This window comes from Mesoplodon densirostris, chromosome 12 (genome assembly GCF_025265405.1).
Source record: "Mesoplodon densirostris isolate mMesDen1 chromosome 12, mMesDen1 primary haplotype, whole genome shotgun sequence".
NCBI lineage: Eukaryota > Metazoa > Chordata > Mammalia > Artiodactyla > Ziphiidae > Mesoplodon > Mesoplodon densirostris.
Window position 1 is genome coordinate 21,046,948 of NC_082672.1, and position 17,408 is coordinate 21,064,355.

At 38.2% G+C, this 17,408-nt stretch overlaps 1 protein-coding gene across 5 annotated transcripts in view; it reads right to left on the reverse strand.

Annotated features, from left to right (window-relative positions):
• Positions 1-17,408, reverse strand: part of UTRN (utrophin) — a 533,820-nt gene that overhangs the window by 345,138 nt on the left and 171,274 nt on the right. For all 5 annotated transcript variants that reach the window (XM_060114636.1, XM_060114635.1, XM_060114639.1 and 2 more), the window contains 3 exons: positions 8,732-8,845; positions 7,573-7,728; positions 3,580-3,750 (listed from right to left, as the gene is read on the reverse strand). In XM_060114636.1, the coding sequence (XP_059970619.1) occupies positions 3,580-3,750; positions 7,573-7,728; positions 8,732-8,845 (441 nt within the window). The remainder of the gene's footprint in view (positions 1-3,579; positions 3,751-7,572; positions 7,729-8,731; positions 8,846-17,408) is intronic.

The following is a 17,408-nucleotide window of genomic DNA, read 5'->3' on the forward strand; positions in this document are numbered from 1 at the left end:
AGAAATGCACAACCTGCCAAGACTGAATCAGAAAGAAATAGAAAATATGAACAGACCAATCACAAGCACTGAAATTGAAACTCTGTTTAAAACTCTTCCAACAAACAAAAGCCCAGGACCAGATGGCTTCACAGGTGAATTCTATCAAACATTTAGAGAAGAGCTAACACCTATCCTTCTCAAACTCTTCCAAAACATAGCAGAGGGAGGAACACTCCCAAACTCATTCTACGAGGCCACCATCACCTTGATATCAAAACCAGGCAAGGATGTCACAAAGAAAGAAAACTACAGGCCAATATCACTGATGAACATAGATGCAAAAATCCTCAACAAAATACTAGCAAACAGAATCCAGCAGCACATTAAAAGGATCATACAACATGCATGATCAAGTGGGGTTTATTCCAGGAATGCAAGGATTCTTCAGTATATGCAAATCAATCAACGTGATACACCATATTAACAAATTGAAGGAGAAAAACCATATGATCATCTCAATAGATGCAGAGAAAGCTTTCGACAAAATTCAACACCCATTTATGATAAAAACCCTGCAGAAAGTAGGCATAGAGGGAACTTTCCTCAACATAATAAAGGCCATATATGACAAACCCACAGCCAACATCATCCTCAGTGGTGAAAAACTGAAAACATTTCCTCTAAGATCAGGAACAAGACAAGGCTGCCCACTCTCACCACTCTTATTCAACATAGTTTTGGAAGTTTTAGCCACAGCAATCAGAGAAGAAAAGGAAATAAAAGGAATCCAAATTGGAAAAGAAGAAGTAAAGCTGTCACTGTTTGCAGATGACATAATACTATACATAGAGAATCCTAAAGATGCTACAGAAAAACTACTAGAGCTAATCAATGAATTTGGTAAAGTAGCAGGATACACAATTAATGCACAGAAATCTCTGGCATTTCTGTACACTAATGATGAAAAATCTGAAAGTGAAATCAAGAAAACACTCCCATTTACCATTGCAACAAAAAGAATAAAATATCTAGGAATAAACCTACCTAAGGAGACAAAAGACCTGTATGCAGAAAATTATAAGACACTGATGAAAGAAATCAAAGATGATACAAATAGATGGAGAGATATACCATGTTCCTGGATTGGAAGAATCAATATTGTGAAAATGACTCTACTACCCAAAGCAATCTACAGATTCAATGTAATCCCTATCAAACTACAACTGGCATTTTTCACAGAACTAGAACAAAATTTTTCAAAATTTGTTTGGAAACACAAAAGACCCCGAATAGCCAAAGCAATCTTGAGAACGAAAAACGGAGCTGGAGGAATCAGGCTCCCTGACTTCAGACTATACTACAAAGCTACAGTAATCAAGGGAGTGTGGTACTGGCACAAAAACAGAAAGATAGATCAATGGAACAGGATAGAAAGCCCAGAGATAAACCCACGCACATATGGTCAACTTATCTTTGATAAAGGAGGCAGGAATGTACAGTGGAGAAAGGACAGCCTCTTCAATAAGTGGTGCTGGGAAAACTGGACAGGGACATGTAAAAGTATGAGATTAGATCACTCCCTAACACCATACACAAAAATAAGCTCAAAATGGATTAAAGACCTAAATGTAAGGCCAGAAACTATCAAACTCTTAGAAAAAAAAATAGGCAGAACACTCAATGACATAAATCACAGCAAGATCCTTTTGGACCCACCTCCTAGAGAAATGGAAATAAAAACAAAAATAAACAAATGGGACTTAATGAAACTTCCAAGTTTTTGCACAGCAAAGGAAACCATAAACAAGACCAAAAGACAACCCTCAGAATGGGAGAAAATATTTGCATATGAAGCAACTAAGAAAGGATTAATCTCCAAAATTTATAAGCAGCTCATGCAGCTGAATACCAAAAAAACAAACAACCCAATCCAAAAATGGGCAGAAGACCTAAATAGACATTTCTCTAAAGAAGATATACAGACTGCCAGCAAACACATGAAAGAATGCTTAACATCGTTAATCATTAGAGAAATGCAAATCAAAACTACAATGTGATATCATCTGACACCAGTCAGAATGGCCATCATCAAAAAATCTAGAAACAATAAATTCTGGAGAGGGTGTGGAGAAAAGGGAACACTCTTGCACTGCTGGTGGGAATGTGAACTGGTACAGCCACTATGGAGAACAGTATGGAGGTTCCTTAAAAAACTACAAATAGAACTACCATATGACCCAGCAATCCCACTACTAGGCATGTACCCTGAGAAAACCATAATTCAAAAAGAGACATGAACCAAAATGTTCATTGCAGCTCTATTCACAATAGCCCAGAGATGGAAACAACCTAAGTGACCATCATAGGATGAATGGATAAAGAAGATGTGGCACATATATACAATGGAATATTACTCGGCCATAAAAAGAAACGAAACTGAGCTATTTGTAATGAGGTGGATAGACCTAGAGTCTGTTATACAGAGTGAAGTAAGTCAGAAAGAGAAAGACAAATACCGTATGCTAACACATATATATGGAATTTAAGAAAAAAAATGTCATGAAGAACCTAGGGGTAAAACAGGAATAAAGACACAGACCTACTTGAGAATGGACTTGAGGATATGGGGAGGGGGAAGGGTAAGCTGTGACAAAGCGAAAGAGAGGCATGGACATATATACACTACCAAACGTAAGGTAGATAGATAGTGGGAAGCAGCTGCAGAGCACAGTGAGATCAGCTCGGTGCTTTGTGACCGCCTGGAGGGGTGGGATAGGGAGGGTGTGAGGGAGGGAGACGCAAGAGGGAAGGGATATGGGAACAGATGTATATGTATGACTCATTCACTTTGTTATAAAGCAGAAACTAATAAAAAATAAGTTAAAAAGTAGCTTTTAAGACACTATCTCCTTTGGCTTCAACACTGAAGGACACTTGAAGGAGTGTTGGAAAAGTGGGATTGATGTCCAGTTCTTTTATTATATAAAAAAAGAGTGTGCAAGACTACTGACACAGAAATATAAGTTTACAGGAAATACATCCTGTGGACCCAATTGATATTAAATCTCTTGACAACATTCCTAATGCTTGTCTCACCTGCTCCAAAAAAATTTTGGTATTCATGTGTGTGCCCCATGTATTACCTGGAAGAATACAGCTGGTGAAATAAAGATAAACCCCAATCCATTTGGGAAGTCTCTCTTGTTCTTTACAAAAAATAATTTTTCCTGAAAATTTCTGGAAATAGATAGTGGTGATGGTTGCACAACATTGTGAATATAATTGATGCCACAAAATTTTTGAGTCATTCACTGTGGCTCACCAAGGTTCTAATGTAAGACATTTTCGCAGGGGCCCTCAAGACACAACTCATGGGCCAAGTTAACACGTGGACTCTCAGCTTCCTATCCCTGCTAAAATCATGGCAGCTGACCCTCCTTTTTTTGTTGTTGTTTTTTTTGTAACTTGAAATCTTACTGTGAAAGACTGTATGTACATTATCAGGCCTTACCGCTAGGTAGATGATTGACTGATGGATTGATTTTAAAGGGAGGAGGGGAGATATAAAGCCTCTTGACCCTGACTGTCCAGCCTCACCTTCATTTCCTCCACAGCACTCTCAAGTTCTTCTGGTGACTTGTATTCAAAATCCCTCTCCAGGTAGTCTTCTTCTGCTTGGGTCATCCATTCCTGCATCTCTGCCAAGTCTTTTTTCAGGTTCACCACTTTTTCCTGACTTTCAGACAACCTATTTTTTTGAATAGTAATCTAGGAAGGAAAAGCCATTCACGCGAATAAACAAATCCTGATATATTAAATGTCAGCTTCAGTTTCTAATATCAAAAGACACAGTAATAACTTTCCACAAAGAGTCTTAAGGTTTAAAATTCAGATGAAACTCTTTATACATCTTGTGCTGATGCTGTGGAATATAAGCAATAATGAAAACAATAATTATAACTGGGGTTTGGTATCACATTTTGGACATTAATCTGGAAACATCTACTATAATTTTGAAAATGCGTAACTGTTGACAGAGTAATACTCAACTGAAGGACTCTAACCGATGTCCATAAAAGCATACATTTCAAGGAAATCTACTATAACATTATTTATGGGGAAAAAAAAACCTGAAGCAACCAAAATGTCCATTTTTTCCTTTTTAACAGGATTCCCCATTAAGACTGCATTTTTTAAAAGCAGAGAAGAGTAGATTGCTATCAAAGATGTTGATTACAACACTGCTTTACAAAATTTTGGTTTTGATAATCTACTGTACTTGTATATTCCACACAGATACAAAAAAGTTACATTAGAAAATAGGTATTTGTCTGAATCTGGTTCAATAGCTTTTTTAACTATATAAAGAAGCCTAAAAATATCTTTCAGAAAGATCCCTCTAACCACACACTGACTTCTGTGGGAGAAGATATCATACCACACAGATCATCCACGGCTCACTTCACTATTCAACCTCCCACTCAAATGAAATCTCGCAGTAGTGGTCACCCTGCCAGGGCTTGCTTGGCGGTGACAAAAGGGCAGTTCAGGAACAGGATGGCTCTCTCGAGAGTAAGGGGGAATACTTAGTGGCCCTCCTGTTCCACTCTCCAAACAGGATCACAGTCATTAAAATAGACAGGCACTAAATAGAAGCTTGGATTTCACTGCCCCACATGGCACTCAGAGAGTCTACTGCCAGCAATATACACAGCCCTGCTTCCCAAGTCTTGTTGATCTAGTGAACTTTTTTAAAAAATACAGATTTCAGGGCCCCACTTCCCCAAAATTCTTTTTACTAGTAGTTTCCAAACACTAGTCAGTTATATAATATTCATGGATCCACAAAGAAGTGAGACAAATAAGGACACTGTAGCAAACTTTTCCAAACAAGAAAAGCTTAAAATTATCATTAATTATCGGAGATTATATACTTTCTACATTTTGGCATTAAGATGTTTTTCCTTTCACGATATCATGCATATAATAGACTGTTTTTATTTGTTGATTTTATATATCTATCCTTTCTTAGAAAAATAAAAATTTGGCAACACTATGTCCAAAATTTCTTCAACCTTTTACTACTCAGTGATCTACAATAGTCTAGAACTGCTTTAGATAATTACATAGCAGGTGGCTGCCTCCTTGCTGAAGACACTTAAAATTTTCCCATGGAGATCAGCTCGGTGCTTTGTGACCGCCTGGAGGGGTGGGATAGGGAGGGTGGGAGGGAGACGCAAAAGGGAGGGGATATGGGAACATATGTATATGTATAACTGATTAAATTTGTTATAAAGCAGGAAAAAAATTAATTAATTAATTAATTAAAAATTTTTCCCATGTATTTATCCCCATACTTTGAAACAATAATAATCCACAATTAATTCTATGTTGTCATATGTGTATGTATGTATATATGTAGATAAATAGATACACAGATCTAAATATCTACATGTACCTAAGCATCTATCTATCTACCCATCTAGCTATTGTCTTCCTTGCTCTTCACTGTCACTTCCGAACCAGTTTCCTTATTTACTTCCTAAAAAATCCCCAGCTCCTTCAAGCACATGTCATCAAATTATAGCACATTTAAAGGAGTTTGAATTTGGCTAGAATATAAGATGATATTATGAAAGTATTTTCTTAACTATGACAACGACACTGCAGTTTTGTAGAAGATTGTCCTCATTCATGGAAGAAGCAAGCTGAAGTATTTAGGAGTGAAATGTCATAATATTTTCGACTTCCTATCAAAACTACATATATAACAAAAAAAAAAAGGTATGTGTGTGTGTGCCTGTGTGTATGTATGTATGCAAAGAGAGAAAAGGCAAATGTGACAAAACATTAATAGCTGTCAAATTTAGGAATGGCTTATGGCCATTCTCTCAACCATTATTTCAACTTTTCTTTAAATTTGAACTTGTTCAAAATAAGGAATTTGGGGGAAAACAAAATAAAATACTCGGGGATGCAAATATAAAATTTTCGTGTATAAACATTAAACAAAAACCATTGTATTAAGAGCTATGTACTATCTACACAACTGTCTGTGGGGTATTCCTGCATTTCACATTTCCTCCTCTTGTTTTTTACCCCTTTCTCACTCACTTCAGCTGTATGCAACCTCACTATTACTTCACTAACAAAACAGGAGCAATCAGAAGAGAACTACATCATATTCCTACTGTACACATAGTTGCCTTCCCTTCATTACCACAGAGGGACTACCTAATAGCAATTCTTTCACTTAGAGGGTGGACCTCATCCCTCTTGCCTAATCACAGACTTTGCTTCAGCAATTATCTTCTCTCAATCTCTTCTGCATCATTTTCTCTTTCTAAGTGAAGTCCTTTTTGGCATGCAAACTTCCAGTAATACCCCTTTTTTAAAAATTACAAAAACAGCTCTTTGGATCCCCACGTCCCTTCCAGCACCTACCCCATTTCCCGGCTCCCTTGAATAGAGAAATTCTCAAAGTTGGTTACATTTGCCCCAGGACTTCATTTGCTTTCCTCTCCTCAACATTCTCCAATGTGACTTTCTTTCCCACCACGCCACTGGAACCACTTTTCTCAAAGTCCATAAAAGCGATCATCTTGTCAAGTCTAAAGCTTGCTTTCCAGTTCTGATTAGTCTCAGCAGTCCTCAGCATTGAGCACTGTGAAAAGCTTTCTCCACTTGGCCACTGGGGCCTCATGCTCTCCTGGCATTTCCCCTCTGGCTGACCTTTCCTTCTTAGCATCCTTGACCAGTAGTAAGTGCTAGAGACCCCATTTGCATGTCTCGTAATCTTGAATTTAATCCTTCCAGTATGGAAAGCATCACTTCACCTGCTCCCACAAAAGCTTCTCCTTGAGTCTTCACCATTTCAGTAAATAGCACCACAATTCACACAAAGTGGAAGCTTTGCAAAAATCCTGGGCTGTCGTTAACTATTCACTTTTCCTCATATCACATATGTAATCCATTACTAGACTCCCAGCTCCACTTTCAAAATGTAGTGCAACCCAACATTTCTCATGACTTCCACCACTATCTCCCTAGTCCAAGGGGCCATCCTCTCTCTCCAAGGCTGCAATAACCTTTAAGTATTCTCCCCATTTTTATTCTTGCTTTCCCAGAGCAAATTATCCACATGGAAGCCAGGGTGATCTTAAAAGATCTATCATGTATCAATTCCTTGCTCAAAACACTCTGCCTTCTATGTAAAATCATACTTGAAATAAAAGTCAAAATCTATGCTTCAAAGGCCATATACAGTCCATCTCTACCTACCTTCTGACCTCAAATCTTCCCATTCTCCAACCTGCTAACTCCTTCCTTCATTCTATTTCAGCTACAACAAATTTCTTGTTCCTTATTGAATATGTCAAGCTCATTCCCACCCAGGGGCCAAAGGTACAATAGCACCCTCCCTTCATTAAAAAAACATGACCCAATTCTGGCCCCAGCCTGCCACCCATGCTGTAGTTATTCTAGACCTCAGTTTTTCAGACTGGATGGGCTATAACATCAGTTTACTCTGTCAAGAGAAGCCACTATCTACCTCTTGAAAACCACAGGCAGTGAAGTTTAAAAACTCACCTCTTTGCTACATTTCTCCAGTTGTGTTTGGTAGTCAGCTAGTTTTGTTTGCATCCAGGTTTTGATTCCAGCAACTGGAGAGCTTCGAAGGTTAGCTTCTATTTCTTTCATGTCTTTCAGAGATGATTCAATTGTTTCTATTTCATTAACAAATGCCTGAAAACATAACATAAGCCCTTGTTGAGTTCATGCCTGTATAAGTAGATGCCATTATTACAGTTTGTCTGCCTGTATCCCTGCAAACATTTTAAGAACACACTGCTTGGGAGTCAGGACTTTTAACTACTTACGAAATATTGTCTTAAGAAATTCATTTCACCTGGATGTTTCATATAACCATCTGCCAAATTAGATTGGAAATACTTGACTCTCAGCAGGGAATAGTACTTTTAATTAATTTAGAGAAGCCTAATGATTTCAACAAATATAAAATGCAAGAAGTGTTACTGGCAAACTTCATCTGTAAAATATGTTTCTCTTAAAGCCTCACCATGTGGCACAATAAGAGCGATATACAACTGGTAATTATGACACTAAGATTGTCACCGTACATAAAACAGCAGCTACTAATGAACTAAAATTGCTCTTATGTTCTCCACCCAAAATTTAATCTGAAAAAGAAGATACATGTATATGTATAACTGAATCGCTTTGATGTACACCTGAAATTAACACAACATTGTTAATCAACTATGCTCCAATATGAAATAAAAATTTTTAAAAATTCTATAACCACGGCCGAAAACAGAAATATGAAATATCAGTCATTTGTTGACTAGCTATAAAGTCAAAAAAAGGTTTATGATGAAAGATATTTTATCTAGGTTTATTGTCATGTCATATTCTTACAATTTTAATAAAAGCAGCAAATAATAAAGAAGAGGGCTTCCCTGGTGACGCAGTGGTTGAGAGTCCACCTGCCGATGCAGGGGACACGAGTTTGTGCCCCGGTCTGGGAGGATCCCACATGCCGCAGAGCGGCTGGGCCCGTGAGCTGTGGCCGCTGAGCCTGTGCGTCCGGAGCCTATGCTCCGCAACCAGAGAGGCCACAGCAGTGAGAGGCCCGCGTACCGCAAAAAATAAATAAATAAATAAATAATAAAGAAGAAGAAGAAAATGTTATTTAGTGCAGCAGGTTCCCTAGATCAGCAGAACTCACAGAGCACTGGTCAAGCTGTCTTTGCAGCCCTTCGGCATCTCCTTGGACAGCCTGCTCTTTCATTAAGAAGTCTTTCACACCATCCATCCACTTCTCAATGACTTTCGAATCAGCCTAAATCAAACACGATAACAAAGGGGGATATTACTCAGTGGCATTCAACCTACTACATCTCAAGATCTATTGCTACTGGGAAAAAGGCAACTTTTCAAAACTCTGATAGCATCATTTTCATTTATTTTATTTCTTTCTTTTTTAAACTTCCAACATTGAAAATAATTATTTTCTTCATTGTTGCCTGAAATCCTCATGAGATGATATCTTGGTGATGATTCTAAAAATTTCGAAACACTCTCCAGTGAACAAAGTTATTTTGCTTAACGTGAGCAATATCTGTGATTAAAAATTCAAATTAAAGGTAAAAAATGTTTTTCTGGGTATAATCAGCTTAAAAATCTTTCATTCTCATATAATTTAGAACAATTCTTTCCTTAAGTTGGCTACTCAAAGCAGGAGTGAATAAATAGCACAGTGGAGGGAATACAACAGATTTTTCTTAGTTCTGTGGTTGGATGCCTTGTTATCTAAGAACCCAGTATGGTCCACTACCCAGCTCCATTCTTTCATCCAACATTTACTAAGCACCCACTGTAATCCAGTTACTGTGTGTGGTACTGGGGGAAATGAGAAAGGGAACATTTTGCAGAAAGAATGAGGCTTCAGACAGGTAGTAACACTGGAACTGGACCTTGAAGAATGCAAATAATTAGGTCCAACTTGAGCTCCACAACTAGAGTAAAGTGATGGTCATTTCTTTCCAAGGTCCCCCATCCATCACTGGTTAGTCTGATTTGTTATTTTCCCTTGCATTGAGCTGAATTTGTTTCCTTGTACTTTCCTCAATTATTTGCTTCTCATTCCTCCCTAGGAATGGAAATAAATTAACTATCTTATTCAAAAATAACCTTCAGATTGGAAGGCAGCCACTATGTCTTCCCTTAGTCTTTTAGTGATTAAACACTCCCAATTCTTTCCATGATGTCTCTAGTACATGATACCCAGATACTGCAATCAACACTGTGATCAACATGCTCTGAAAATTACATAAACTTTTTAATGTACTTAAAATATGCCACTGAGAACTAAGTACTCTTATCCTTAAAATGTTGCAATGAATGACGAAGATGGAACCTAACTGGTATTTCAGGTATGGATATTACATTCAGAAAATGCCATCTAAATTTTTTTTCAGTTTTATGTTTCTTATTGTAGAGTTGGGTTTTGTTTCCTTCATTTTTTAAATTTGTTTAGATATATATTATTCATAATATTATGGTTAGCTAAAACTCCAAAATTCGCACAACTACCTCAAAAGTACATTTTCCCTATCCCATATTGTTTAATTGACTTCTGTAATAAATTCAGAACTTGATATTTATAAATATTAAATTTTGCCTTATTATGCTAACGATACTAGTTAACACTACAACAATAAAAAGCCAACAGAATGATTTGAATTTTTAGTCTCTCCACTTTCTTATCAGCTGTGCCTCCCAGCTTTCTCTTATCTGCAAATCTGACAGTGAGCTATCCTTTTTCTGTTGGGTTTTCTTGGGTTGGGTTTTGGGTTTTTTTCCAGATGAAAAATAAGGCCAATTACAGTGCCTACCTGAGCATTACCCCATGAGGACACCATCTCATTCATTAACCAACAAACTTTCAGCTTCGTTTTCAAAACATGGGAATCAACGTAATTCTAACATCTAAGTAGCTTTCCATTTCCTTCTGGTAAGGTTATAAGAGATTTTCTCAAATACTTTGCTGATATCAAGACTTACCCAAAATGATAGTTTGTCAGCATTGTTTGAACTAAATGAGCACACATGAAATGTGAGACTATGAATCTGTATTATCTAATAATCTAGTATCCCTCCTCCAAAAAATAAATAAAAGCAACCAGTACTTAGGAAATGAGTTCAGACAAGGCTTATGAGTGGTATCCATGCTGATTCCTGGTGACCACCACATTCTTTCCTAAGCACATATAAGATCTCTGGTTGATCATTCATCTACAGCTTTGCCAGGAACTGACATCAAGCTTACTTCAGGTCTTTAGCTTCTAGAAAATAATGTTCCCCCTTATTTAGGACATTCACCCATCTCCACTTTTTTCTGCTAATTTCCTCACAAGTTGCATAATCCGACCTTGAGATCATGGGTAAAATCCCACGCTACTCAGGATGTAGATTTAGGCATCTGAAGGACTGTGTCATTTTTCCATCTAACTCATAATTCAGGCTCTAATGCACCCTCAATAATGACCATTCTCCACTTTCTAGTTTGCAGGATCATTCTCTGATGAAGATGGGAAGCAAAAAGTGCTTATATAGCTGGGCCTTTCTGTCTATTCTATTCATGTTATACCACCTGTGCAAGCACTTCCTCGTTCCCCTTCTCCCAAGCAAGCTTTGAAAGCCCTTTCAGTCACACTGTGCACTTTCCCCAAGCTTCCTTTCCCTCTGCTCTTCAGCTTGTCTGTCACTATTCTCATACACCCACACTACTCATATATTTTCAACTGGTGACATATCTCTTCTTCTGGGTTTGCTCCAGCATTCTCAGATCTTATCCTAGAAGACTGCTTAGGAAGACATGATCAGGGCAGGGTGGAGTGGGGTGTGTAAAAGATAAAAGTGCAAAAACAGAGAAAGTATGAATATATCTGTAGAGTTCATAAAGGGCCTTTTTAACTGTCCATTTAACTTGTTACCACTTCTCGCACTGTTAATCTCCAGTCTGAACTTGCAGCATTACTGCTGTGTAACTGGGCAATTCATTAAATCTAGTTTGGAATAAGGAAAATTGATAGTCTCCCGGGCTGAGAATTTTTGAACTTTATGTGGAAGCATTACATTCCAAGAAGGTTTTAACCACAATCAGCCTTGACTGAAGCAAGCAGCCTCAGGGATCCCCATCACCGGCACAGGGGAGGAAATTTTATGGCATCAACCCCCTTCCTCCCTCCTTCAGACACACACAGACCCTTGTGAGCACACACAATTCACACACACCTGCTCCTCCTCTTACAGTGAAACATGAGAAGAAAGAAAGAGGGAAGCAACAGACAAAGACAAGCCACGTAGACCAACTGATCATCCCAACAGGAACAAAGGGAACAGAGAGGAATCTGAAAAGTGTTTTCATGACTAAAAATTCCGCAGGTAATCCTGACCACACTGAGTTCTAGGACAGGCAGTGTGCCCCATGAAAAGAAAGACCAAGATCTGAATACCTAGTTCAGCACCTTACCAGCCATGAGGCCTTGAGAAACTAATTTCTCAATTTCTCTTCAGGGAGCTTCCATAGCTCACCTATAAAACAGGAATAATAACAACTGCCTCGCCTGATTCTTTTGAAAAACAGAGATGGTACAGAGCAGGTATGCAGTAAATGGTAGCTAGTATTACTCAGATCTACAAAATCAAGTGCTTTACTACTAAGATTAACCCCATGAAAGAATTACCACTTCAGGGGCTTCCTTGGTGGCGCAGTGGTTAAGAGTCCGCCTGTCAATGCAGGGGACACGGGTTCGAGCCCTGGTCCAGGAGGATCCCACATGCCGAGGAGCAACAAAGCCCGTGAGCCACAACTACTGAGCCCACGTGCCGCAACTACTGAAGCCTGTGCGCCTGGAGTCCGTGCTCTGCAACAAGAGAAGCCACCGCGGTGGGAAGCCTGCGCACCGCAACAGAGAATGGCCCCTGCTCGCTGCAACTAGAGAAAAGCCCACACGCAGCAAGGAAGAACCAACACAGCCAATTAAATAAATAAATAAATAAATAAATAAGAAAGAAAGAAAGAAACAAAGAATTACCACTTCAAGTTCTGGTGTCTATTCCTAACAGACACTTCATAGGAATTAGTAGCCAGGGTGAGTACATATTTGCATAAGCATCCATTTAATGTGTTTAAATGCTGTCAACATTAATGCTTGTTCCATCATATAACTGTTCAAAAGTGGCTGTTTGAAAGAACTACTGCTTATGACAGTTCTGACTAGACCCGGCTAAATTCAGCTCAGCAGAAGGAAGCCAAGTACATGAGGAAAGGCCCAAACTCTAGAAATGCCTGATAACAGAAGCTTCACAAGGCATCCCTACCCTGTGGCTACACAGTGTGGGAAAAGTTTTTAGATCACTAAGGTCACTGCTAGCATCCATTTGTGTGCAGGTGAATGCAGGAGATAGACAGCTCTGCTGTGCCCTCTAGTACCTCTTCCTTCCCTAGAAGGAAAATATTATCTCAATCCACTTGCAGCAGATGTTTCCTGTGCTTTTAAAAAAAACCAGAATCTGCTCATCTTTAGGTCAATTGTACAGCAAAGAAGTTACAAAGAAAGTGAAGGAGCTCACATGAAGTGTTCCTCTGCCCATTTAAAAATCACTCAGCTGATGCACTTATGAGTTTCTAATGCACAATAATGAGTATTTAATTTTTTCACCATCTACATCAACTTGCAGAATTAATATAGAAATACAGATATATGGAGATATTTAAATTGGGTAATTTCTAACTTTCTATCTTCTCTGGGGAGACTTCAGTTCTTTTAGAGCAATACGAAAAACTGTAAAATACTAGTAAATTTTTAAAATAAATGTCTCTTATTATTTCACATGCAACAACAAACTGTAAGTACTAATCTAGGGTAAGCATTTCTCATTCCTATTTATACTCATAAATTCTCAAAGAAATATAAAATGACTAAATGGTAGTTTTGAAAACCAAAGTATGGAATACTCTCGTTTGGAGGGGTCAAAATGCTACATTAACCATCACTGCTCAAAAGCGCTGATTTGTAAGCACTTTGGATGAGCAACACCTGCTGCTGGGTCACAGAAAAGGAATGTGAGGTCATTAAAACAATTCCTTTAACCCCACACACCCCATCTCCTAGCCCCCAGCCCCTGAGCCAGGGATAGAGGAAATCTGAAGCCTGGTAACTCTGGATTCAATACAATAAGATTCCAAGGTACACAACTTCCTCACAGGATTTTATTTACAGCTAAATTCTTGGCATTTTATTTTGCTCCTCCCCCATCTGTTGGAATGTCCACAGCTTTTTAAGCAGCCAATATCTAACCCAAGATATAGGCAAAAGAACTGTGAAAACGAATTAAAACAGTATTTTAAGGCAGTAGGGTTTTTTGTTTGTTTTATAATGTTCATTAACCTCAAAACATCCTAAAAAGTGTTCCCTTGCTTAGTAGGGAAGGCCAACAGTGACTGTGCTACTACATTTATTTAGCAGAAACCACCAGAGTTCTTAAATTTAAGGTTCAGAAAGCACCAATATTCCCTTTATTAAAGTAAAATGCATTCAGAATGAGAAAAAAAAACTCTTATGAGATCATTCTATCAGTTATATGTTACCTAGAAAGAATTAAATCAGCTATACTGCATATTTTTGTTAGAAAATATTTACCATTGGGTTTTTACCCTGACATGTGTTCCAAAGTAATTTCTACACCCGGTTCTGCATGTCTCAGAGCTCCAGCACGTCCCCTTCCCCACTCTGCATGAGAACACAGAGTGTTCAGTGTGTGTCTTTGCTCAGCAACGGAAGGAAGAGGTATGACTACATGGGTGTCCTGCCAAGGACAACTGGGCATTTAGATTTTATAGATCCAACCTGATTAGACGGGACGAGTATGTACGATGTCTGTAGGCACCTGCAAGGCAGAGCCTTTCACATCCACTCACCTGCAGTACACCAGACAAGGCTCCTGTGCTCAAAGAGCTCACACCTCGGGGGAGGACAGACAGGCAGGTCTCAGCCACAATAAAAGCTGGCCTGAGACTGGGTTCTTGTGAAGGTGTAAACAACGTGTAGAAGAAAAGGGAATAATTAGCTGCAGGTGTGATGGTGAGTAAGACCAAATACTGCTTGTAGAAGCAGCTCACAGAGCCGAGGAGGCTGTGAATTCCTAGCAAGTAAATGACATTTCCAGAGAAAGGCAATTGTCCAATGTGTTCTTTGTGACCCACTGCACTGCCTCCCCACCCGAAGCAGTGCACAGGAGAAGATGCAGACAGGGCTCCAGGGCAAGGAAAGGGCAGGAGCTATGAGATGTTCATGAGAGCACTTTGTACTATTATGGCAAAGACAACCAGATCCTTTCCAGAAATACCACTGGCATCAGTGAAGACAGTGAATGCAAGAGAGGAGAGGTTGCAAGCAGGAGTCAGATTTAAAGGGTAATGGGATTATCAGGGCAAGAGATGACACGAAAGTCTGCAAACAGAAGACGGGGCTAAAGAGGCGATCCAAAGAGGAGGGAGCATTGGTAAATACCAATATAAGGGAGTTTTGTGCGGGCCTTGAGGACAGTTTCACAATTTCATGGTTATACCACCCTGCAGGGGACACTGAATACAGGAAAGGAAATAATATGAAATACCCTTGCAGCCCCTGAATTCAAAAATATTATTGCTGGTGATAAGTAGCGTCTTAGGATTTTATAATATTTAATCCCCATAATTCATAAGAAAGTCATGTCAGTAAAATCAACAGTGAAAATATTACCTTTTTTGTGTATTTTTAAATATTTTGCTTCCTGGAAGGAGTGGTAGGTCTTTCCATGAGTTTTTAAAAGCACCAATTAACATTTTAATTCTTAAGTACAGGAAGTGAGGTCATTAATTTGGCATGGAATAGATAAAAAAAAGAAGAATTTAAGAACATATTTGAGCATGACACTGTAAATAACAATGCTGGCCCAACCTCCACCTGTACAAAAGAAACCAGCCATGTAGATAAAGGAAATGCAGGCACATAAGGAAAACACTATTTGTCAACAAATAACAGAAAACTAAAACTTGCACATAAACAGATAACAAGATAACCTGACAAGTATTGTAGGATGGGAGGAAAAAAGTAACTGCATAGCTATGAAAATACTTTCAAAGTTTAAATGTGCTGTGTCAATGAAAAGCATTATTATTTTGAGTAGTGGGATTGATACTCCAATCCATACTCATGCATTTGTGTACCGTCTATTTACATATCCCTCATGGAGTTCCAGTATCATCTGGTTCTGCCAGTGTGGAAAAAATGATTAGAATTAGTAATATTCAGGAACTTTTCTTCCTGACTTTGAGTATGTTGACCTCAGCAAGGATCACTGTTAATGTTAGCTGCCTCCAGGAAAGGAAATGGTATTGGGGAAGAAAGGGAACTCTAAATGCTCACTCTCAATACTTCTCGATTATCCAATGTCTTCAGTGAGCAGTATTTATGTATTTCTTATATAATTTAAAATGCACTTTAAAAATAAACAAGTCAACCACTTTGTTCCTAAGAAACATCAGCATAAATTGGCACTGAATCAAAAACCTACTGTACTTCATGCTTTAAAGACAAGTAGAACCTGAATGCCTAAAAAAATAGATACCAGGTGGCTGAAAAAGGAAAAACAATTTTAACCTGTAAATGAATATCTACTGCAATTATCTCTAGGGGAAAAAGTAAAAGTTTTTCTAAGTGAATTGTGAGTAATTAAGTAACAAGCAATTCCTTCAAAGCAAATAAAAGAGCAAAAATGTTCTTTAGAAATAACCATTTCAATAAAGAAGCTGAATTAGGGAATACTGACATCTCAACAATCTTGTAGTCAGGAAACAAAAAATCAATTAAAAATTTGTAATTTACATTCCAAATCTGTTACTGTAATAAAAGCAATAAAAAAAAAAAACCTAAATATCCAGACACAGGTACTTAAAGGGAGATATTTTTAATGGAAATAAATGTGGCATATACTCCAAATAGCCACTTTAAGTGCCTGGATTTGCTACATTAGTAACCACCCAGTAAAGCCTAAATCTGGATTACTATCACCACAGGACTCTATTTTGTGTTTTGGAGGAATGTTTATTCCCTTTAAATTCCATATTAAAATATTGGCATGCATTTAGCTAACCCTAAAATAAATACACTTTTAAGAGTCAAAGGAGATTAACCATTAGATTAATATTCACCTGTAAATTTCCTGAACTACATCTCTGATTTAAATATGAAAACAAAGCAATGATCTTTTGAATTTGATCAAAAAAGAACTGTGAAAAACTCATGAAAAAAGAATAAGTATAATCCAAAAATTCACAGCTACATGAGCTGTGTGGGAAATACTTAATCCAGCATTGCTCAACCTTGACACGACTGAATTTGGGCCAGAAAATTCCTCCATTGTGGCAGTTGTCCTGTGCATTCGCTGTAACCTTGGCCTCTCCCCACTAAGGTGCCAATAGCACCCTCCCTTCCCCACAGGTGTGACAACTAAAAATGTCTCCAAACATTAATAAATGTCCTTCTGGGAGGAAAATGACCCCTGGTGAGAACCACTGACAATCCAATGCTTGGATCATAACCAAAAATTTTAAATTTTGAATAAGGGTAATTTGGGTTTTTAAAGTTGGAAAGAATTACAATTGAAGACAGACAAGGGGAAGTGGAACCACTCACAAAATTAAATGAGCCAAAAATACTGAACCACAAAAAAACACCCTCCTCTTCAAAATTAATGGTTTGTTCTAATGAGATCTCACTGTAAAACTGCAGCTTAAACTTAGAGAAAACCACTTCCTTCCACTACCACCACACACACACACACACACACACACA